Genomic DNA, 8,293 nt, shown 5'->3' on the forward strand with positions numbered 1-8,293 from the left:
TAGCGAGCGCTCCATGATTAGAGGAGAGCATGGCATGTGACTTTGACAGGTCCCATGACCAGGTTCTCCTCCCAGCTTTGAGAAAACTAATAAAATACATCTAGGTATCGTTCAGTGGCCAGTAGTCAATGAGTTTTGCTTGCTCTAAATGTATTTTTTCCTCTACAGGGAAGTCTGGTAATGCTACTTCGATCCCAGACACTATTTTGATCATTCTCTCCATCCTCCTCATCCTCATCACCATCATAGTGATCATTGTTGTTATTAAGTACAGACGCAAACCATCACCAAAGTCTACAAAGACATCAATGGACCCTCCAGATGCAGGTAGAGTACCTGACCATTTCTGACTTGAAAAATGTATTAGCAATAGTCCAAACACCAACAAACCCATACAATACAAGAACTAGCTGCCTAAATATCTTACTCTATGCAGAGTGCCGAATTCAGGCCTTGGACGAGGGGTAGACAGAGGAGATGTCCGCCTTGAGAGTTTCAGCAGAAGGGAGGTAGAAAAATGTCAGGACTTCCAACTGATGTTGCTGAAGTAGATCACAGCATATGGGAGGGGGGAGCACTTTTGCCCCTTTGCCTTGTCTTCTAGAGGTCCATGTCTGCTAGAGGTCCATGTCCTAACACTGGCCCTATGATCTCCAGATACTGATGTGTTGTGTCATGTAACCAGCTTCCTCTTTACTTACTGCCTCCCACCTTTCAGTGACAAACCTTTTAGACAGATCTCTGTCTTACCCCAGTATTCCACATTTACTATTCTGCATGGCCTCTGTCTGTACACTGTGCTGTACATTTTCTATTACACACCCTCCTTTTGTACACTGTGCTGTACTGTTCTGTACACTGTGCTGTACATTCCCTATTGTATGCTATCCCATTATATTTGCCTGCTGTACACTCCCTATTCCATACTGTCCCGTTTTGTGAACCCTGCTCTACATTGCCTATTCCACACCTTCCCATTCTGTGAACTTTGATATACGGTACATTGTTATTTACACCATCACATTCTATAGATTGTGCTGTACATTATCTATTCCACACCTTCCAAATTTGTAAGCTGTGCAGTAATTTACCTATTGCACACCTTCCAAATATTTATGCTGTGCTATACATTTCTTATTTCACACCTTCCAAACTTGTATGTTGTGCTGTGCTTCCCCTATTCCACACCTTCCAAATACTGTATGTATCATGTGCTGGTCTTTCCCTATTGCACACCTTCCAAATATTTATGCTGTGATGTACATTACCTACATCATACTTCCAAACTTGTATGCTTTGCTGTGCCTTCCCTATTCTACACCTTCCAAATTTGTATGCTGTGCTGCACTTTCCCTATCCTACTTCTCTAAAACTGTATTCGGTGCTGTACCTTCCCTATTCCACACCTTTCAAATATGTATGTTGCGCTGTACTTCCAAAATCCACACCTTCCAAACTTGTATGCTGCGCTGTACTTTCCATATTCCACACCTTCCGAACTTGTATGCTGTGCTGTACTTTCCATATTCCACACCTTCCGAACATGTAGGCTGTACTGTAACTTCCCTATTCCACACCTTTCAAATATGTATGTTGCGCTGTACTTCCATAATCCACACCTTCCAAACTTGTATGCTGCGCTGTACTTTCCATATTCCACACCTTCCGAACTTGTATGCTGTGCTGTACTTTCCATATTCCACACCTTGCAAATATGTATTTTGTTCCCTATTCCACAACTTCCAAATTGGTATGTTGTGCTTTATTTCCCTATTCCACACCATCCAAATGTGTTTGCTGTGCTGTGTCCTTTTCTGCACACTGTGCTGCACATTCCTTTTTTTCACTCTGCTCCATTTTGAACACTACTGTACATTCCCAATTTTACACAGCCCTCATCTGTAAGCTTTTCTGCATTTTTCATATTGGTAAATCCTGTCTATAGGTGGAATATCTGTGAAAGAAGCAGTTGGCTGTATTGTCTTCCCAGGCTGAAATTTCCCAGTCCCCTCCTTCAAAAAGTCTGGATTTTTTGTATAAATGCTATCTGCCTGACAGTCAAACCCTCCTAAACAAGTATTCATGAAATGAGTGTCAAAGAAAAATCAGAAACCCTTAAATCTTTACTTGTACTAGGTCACTGGCTCAAAGCTTTTGGAGCACAGACACTAAGCCAGTCTTTCTGTTTTGTCCCAGGCTCTGTTCTCAATTTGGTGAATGGCAGCCAAGCACATAGTAGTTTCCCAGTCTCTTAACACAATAACCAGGCAGCGAGTGTCTTTTTAAAGTTTAATGGTGGTTAAATTTGGTGGGGGGGGGGGGGGGTGAGCCTTGGAAAACTTCAAAATTAGTGCAAACTGTAACAGAAGACTATGGTAAAAGCTAAAATTCTGTTCTTTAATTTCATATGCAATCTGTATGCAGTATTCATAAAAGTCTCCTGAAGAAGCCATGGGCTGGCGAAACATGTAGAGCGGGAGTTACTGCATGCATACACTAACCGTATGATTGCTGTACCATGCTTATATTACATGTAAAATTGCTTTTAAATTAATTTTTTCAATTAAGATTGTTATTTGTTTTGTATATAATCCTTGTTCTTTTTGGGCACCGGCAAAAACCCATTTTCCTATTTCTCAAATATCTTTGACAGGGATAAGTAGTTGAGCCTGCAACCAGCAGGATCCAGAACAGCCAAAAACAATCAAATCTGCTGCATTTGCTAAACAGGAGTCAAAGACTAAATGTACCTAATTCTACTAGCAACCTAACTAGGAGGGGGCTACACTTTGAAGTCAACTAATTAGCATACCAGCCCAGTAACTTGCATTTTCAAAAGAAGAGGTCATCAATGGCATTTTTCATATTTCTTTTATGACAGGTTTCTTTCGTCCTATTTTCATCTTCATGTCATAGTAAGATGTAAAAATGAACTGACAATACATAGTGGCGTGCTGCTTTAACACCTTCACATAGAAGTCTTGGCCAATTATATATAGTTAAGAAATGATTGCCCGGGCTGACAACACTGCTTGGGATTTCAGTGCAGAAGAGTTACTTGTCAAGGTCTTACCTTCCCTTCCTGTCTGCAGCCATCTTGGACATGTGCTGACTGCTGTTTTTTATAGACTCTGCTTGCTTCATCACTTCCTGCTGCTTCCTGGGCGTAGCTTAGTGATGAGGTTGCACACAGGATATATATACCACCTGTTGGCTTGCAGTCCTTTGCTCCTGTGTTTGTGCTTCTAGGTGCATCTCTGCTTGCTATCTTCTGTTTTCCGTGTTCCTCCGTGCATGACCTGGCTTTGGCTGATGACCTTCCTGGCTCTCAATTTCCCTTCTGGCTGATGACCTTCCTGGCTCTCGATTCCCTTGGCTGACGACTTTCTTGTGACTATGCTTCTGTATAATCCCTATCGGTTACTCCAATCCCGGATTCAAACTCGTTCACCTCATGGTGAGGCGATGCTGAGGACCACAACCTGGCGCCAACAAGCAGCAAAGTCCATCTCCACCATCATGAGCTCTGGTGAACACCGGTTGGCGCTTAGACTTGGGATCTCAGGTTAGCCTGCGTCTTCCCCCAGGGTGACTCCTATACACGTTAGGCTCAGCTACGGGAGGCGTGACAGTACTGTGTTGTCAGCTCATACATTAAGTTAAGCTCACTGGATTTCTGGCAGATCAGCAGGTATCTTTCTGTGCTTCAAGTGCAGTACTTACAAGGACTTTGGGAAATGTATTTTTGCAGAATTTGTCAGTTGCTTGTGATTATAGATGAGCTAAGTTTTGAGCTGAACTGAGTTTGTCCCAAATCAGTGGGAAACTATCATGTCACAGCAGGCTACCAGTCAGCTGGGGTCATGGATTGCCCCACCCTGCAGCTACATGCAGCAAGGGGGCAGGGAAATTAGTGACATCATGGAGCTAATATGGTCCCATGTACACCAATGAGGGCACCAGCACCCCACCCTTTTTTTAAATGCGGCTGCGGAAAATTCCATGGCTGCAGCTGATTGGGCCAGTGGCCTGCTGTATATTTCTTTAGTTCATCCTTACTAGTGATAATGGGTCCAACAGTTTGATGCATTTTTTTTATTTTTGCTGCTTTTTCAGAGTCATCCAGGGGCCTCTCTCAGGAAGAGGATGCGTATTATGCTAAAGTTGATTTCAAAAGGAAAGGTAAGCTGCAAAAGAACTTGGTTTGTCTCTGTGCATAAAATGACCCAGTACTGAGATAACTTAATATTGTCAGTTATTTATTAATCCTGTTCTGATAGTTCACGCTATCAAATTATTTTAATATCCTAGACATACAAGCTGGTACCCCATTGCTTGGTGCCCATAAACAGGCAAGCCCTCCTATGGAAAAACCTAGTCTACATTCCCTTCAGTACCAGCCTAGGTCTCCAAGAGATAGGTCTAAATTAAATTGGACTTCTGTCAAAGCACCACTGCTGTCCCAAGAGTGGTTAAAAGACTCAGAATGGGAGACTCAGAATGCACAAATTCACCTAATCAAATATTTCTATATCATATACAGTACATACAAACTGGTGCCCCATTGCTTAGTGGCCAAAAGCCCTCCCATGATAAAACCAGCCTGCATTCCTTTCAATACTAGATTATTTCTCCAAGAGACAGGCCCAAACAAATTGGCCTTCTTTCAAAGCACCCAGATGGGGTCTTTCACACCTCTGGTGTCCCAAGAGGAGATAAAAGAATGAGAATGGGCAACTAGGAATGAGCAAATTAGAAAACCAAGATTCTAGCTGATTTGCTTTGATACAAGGAAGTACTGATCCAAAAAAACAAATAACCAGAAAATGTAAAAGCTCATATGGCTGTGGGTGTGATTGCCATCATCCCTTGTTTGTAACCATAATGTGCATCCTCATTTTATGGGATTTTCAAGGCAATCCAAACACTTTTTTATTAAAAAAAAAAAAAAAAATATATATATATATATATATATATATATATATACAGTATATATATATATATATATATATTTTACATTTAAAAAGGTTGTATAAAAATACAAAATGTCCATCATACAGTATATCTATACATCAAGATAGCATTAAAGTGGTATTCCCCAACTACTTGTTGTACAGTTCCATCAAAGATTGAACTAACACAGATTTCCCAAGTGGTGGGGATATCCAACAGGGAAGGACTTGGCCAGGGAGCAGGGGGGCAATTGTCCCCTGGGCCGCTCTGATGCCCTGTAAAAAGGCTGCACCGCTTCTGCCACAGACATGCCTAAAGGATTCCTGATAAAGAGAAGTAAAAAGCCCATGCCGCTGACCTACTAAGTGTAGGTTGAAGACAAGGACAGAGCGCAGCCCCCCCAGCATTTTGTAAACTGTGTCTGAGCAGAGGCCAGTTTAATGCCCCACTGGAGACTCTCCTCCCCCCCCCCCCGCCAGCCCCATCCAAGCTATCCCAGCTCCCCCCAACTGCCCCCTGCTGGCAAGGTTGGAAACCAGGATTGAGCCGGTGAGTACAGAGTACCAGGAGCAGAGCTTCAGCCTGGACTGAGGGTCAGGAGGAGGACAGAAAGAGGGAGAGTGGGAGCGGGCTGAATCGCAGCACCATAGGCCTCTGGTTTCTATTTGCCCCCTGGGCTGAAAGTTGCCAGTCTGCCCCTGATATCCAACATGGTTCAAAATAGAGGTACAAACTATTTTCTCTTCATGGATTTTTACAACTTCTGAAACATAGAACATAGTGCAGCACAAATATAAAATCACTGTCAGGTACCTGATCCGAGGCCAAGGTTCTGAGAGGGCTCCCCTTGCGACTAAATGTGGCACACTCCTGAAGGAGGTACAGGAGGTGTAGCGTCCAAAGTTGCACGGGTTGCCAGCAGGATACAGATGAGTAGAGACGATGAACTCCAGGAGTTTGCTTGGAAGAGCAGCAGGGTATGGTCTCCAGAGAGTCCCGTGAGGCCAGGCAAAATAGTGCAAAGGTAAGTCCAGGCAGGGGGGGTCAAACACAGGAAGCAAATCCAGAGGTAAGCTGGGTAGAAGAAACAGGAACAGGCCAAGGTCTTGGGGTAGGAGAAGGCATCAAGGTCAGCAGTGGAAGCCGGGGTCATGCACAGGAGATAAGCAGAAGCAAGTCGGTGGAGAGAGCCGAGGGTCAAGCCAGGAGGAGGAGATCAATCAGAGTCAGGAGCAAGCCGGGTAACAACAGGGAATCCAATAGCAGAAAAGAGGAGGCACAGAAACACAGGGAAGCTGACGATAATCCAGCAATGAGAAGCATTCCACAGTCACCTTTTATAGGCCAGCAAAAGGCTCCGTCTGTCACGGATTGCGTACATGCATTCGCCAATTCGCGATGTTGCGAAAGCCTGCACGATATTCATGTGCCAGGGCGTACAGAGATGTGCCGGATGCGCCGAGTGCGTCCATTGGTACTACTAGCAATGCTGCAAGTTCTCTCACGGCTATTTCCCTGACAATCACACTCTAGTCAATGAGAGTATATTATGTAAGATTTTTAAAAGGGTATTAAATAGACTCAGCATTTAAATATATGAAGTAGTTACTCTAAAGTGAGATCATTCTATATTGCAGAAGTGGTAAAAATCCCTCAAGAAAATTTTTTTATCTCTGTTTTGAAACGCATTGGTTATCCCCACTACTTGGGAAACATCTATGGTGGTTTAATCTTTGATGGAACTGTAGCACTGCCCCCTAGAGGACTGTTGGATTGTTCACCTTGGGATCCCCCTGTGTTACCGTTAGCAACTGCAGCATGCACAATTTAACTCTTTACTCTCTGGCTCAGTCAATGAACGGTCCAGGGGATGTAGTTGTTTTTGTGGTTTAGTTTAAAACAATGGGATGGGAGAAGGGAAGATTGGGATACTCCAGAATTGAACTATTCACAAAAGATGTTGACTCCTGTCTGTAGATGCAGCCAGGCTGCTGGTTCACCTTGCCACTAGATGAACTTTAGGATTAGGTCTCTGAGTAGATGACTTGATTGAATAACTATCTTCAGGGTACTCGCCTAGCACCCCCTTTTACACCACCAGCTGACACCCATCCTCTGACTATACTACTACAGGGTGGCCCCCTCTCAGGTCAGACCCCTAGACATGATCCCCTGTACTCAGGATTCTGTTTTTCTAGGGTCTCTAGTGTCTCAACCCCTCCAGTCAGTTCTCCTGGACCTCTGGGTTCAGCTCCTTCCTCCTGGTCCACCAGGCCGACCACCTGTGACCACACACAACTGTTACAGAGGAGGAGGCATCCGCCACCCTTCTTCCGGGACTCAGCTCACCAGCCAAAGACCCCGAGCACATGTGCTCCAGGCTTTTATACCACACCTGAAAATGCTTAAAGACAACCAGTCTGTGCCAATCACTGAGGCTGTATCAAAACCTGTGTACCCATTGGCCTGGTTTCCTCCACTGTCCAATATGCCTCCCTTTTGATGAATCACACACTGAGCACCATGAGCAGACCTAACTCACAGATTCTGCTCTCTGTTAAGCAGAAAGCAATATAGATTTGCCTGCTGCTCCTCTGGTAAGCAGACAGAGCCAAAAACTATACTCTCTCTAGCACCTACCTAGGAGGGTGATACAGAACTGCACAGCAAGTATCTGGGAATACCACTTTAATGCATTCTTGATGTATAGATACATGATGGATATAGTTTGTTTTGTGTACAAAACTTTTATGTGTTTTTTATACAACCTTTTTAAATGTTAAAAAATAAGATATTTTAATATAAAAAAAAAATGTTTAGATTGCCTTGAAAATTCCATTAAATGAGGATAGACATTATGGTTAATAACCAAGCCCAATAACCAAATAACCAAGCAAGACAGTGCTAGCAAGGGTTCCAAAAAAGCCCAAACCAGTTCATTTCCAACTACCACTGGTCCAGTTACCTCTAGAATCTAAGAGTCATCTCTTTCATTGTTGAATGGAATTACAGGGAAGAAATCCTCTCTGCTCCTTGTGATGTCACTACCTTGATGAGTACTATAGTTCCTCATCATGCACCATACAAATAAGTACAGTGCTGCCTAATTAGTATTATTAAGAGTTATATAGCACCAACAACTTGCACAGTTCTTTGTAAAGTAAGGAGAGATAGTTCAGTTTCAATACAATTTAATATAAGAGGGTTAGGAGCGCCCTGAACATTAGAATTTGCACTCGAAAGGGAAGGGCAACTTCTACAAAAGGAAATAACTATGAAGGATGAGCTGATGGAAGACGTAGTATATAGTTTTAAGGTGGAGGTGAGGTAGGCTTCTTTG

General features: G+C 43.3%; 1 protein-coding gene across 1 annotated transcript in view; it reads left to right on the plus strand.

Annotated features, from left to right (window-relative positions):
• Positions 1-8,006, plus strand: part of LOC309569108 (uncharacterized protein) — a gene marked incomplete at both ends in the record, with an annotated part of 152,652 nt that extends 144,646 nt beyond the window's left edge. Inside the window, 3 exons of the mRNA XM_082274872.1 lie at positions 250-327; positions 4,117-4,182; positions 7,966-8,006. Coding sequence (XP_082130998.1) covers positions 250-327; positions 4,117-4,182; positions 7,966-8,006 — 185 coding nt within the window. The remainder of the gene's footprint in view (positions 1-249; positions 328-4,116; positions 4,183-7,965) is intronic.
• Between the last annotated feature and the right edge of the window lie 287 nt (positions 8,007-8,293).

This window comes from Pelophylax lessonae (genome assembly GCF_965119305.1).
Source record: "Pelophylax lessonae genome assembly, chromosome: 13".
In the NCBI taxonomy this organism is placed as follows: Eukaryota; Metazoa; Chordata; class Amphibia; order Anura; family Ranidae; genus Pelophylax; species Pelophylax lessonae.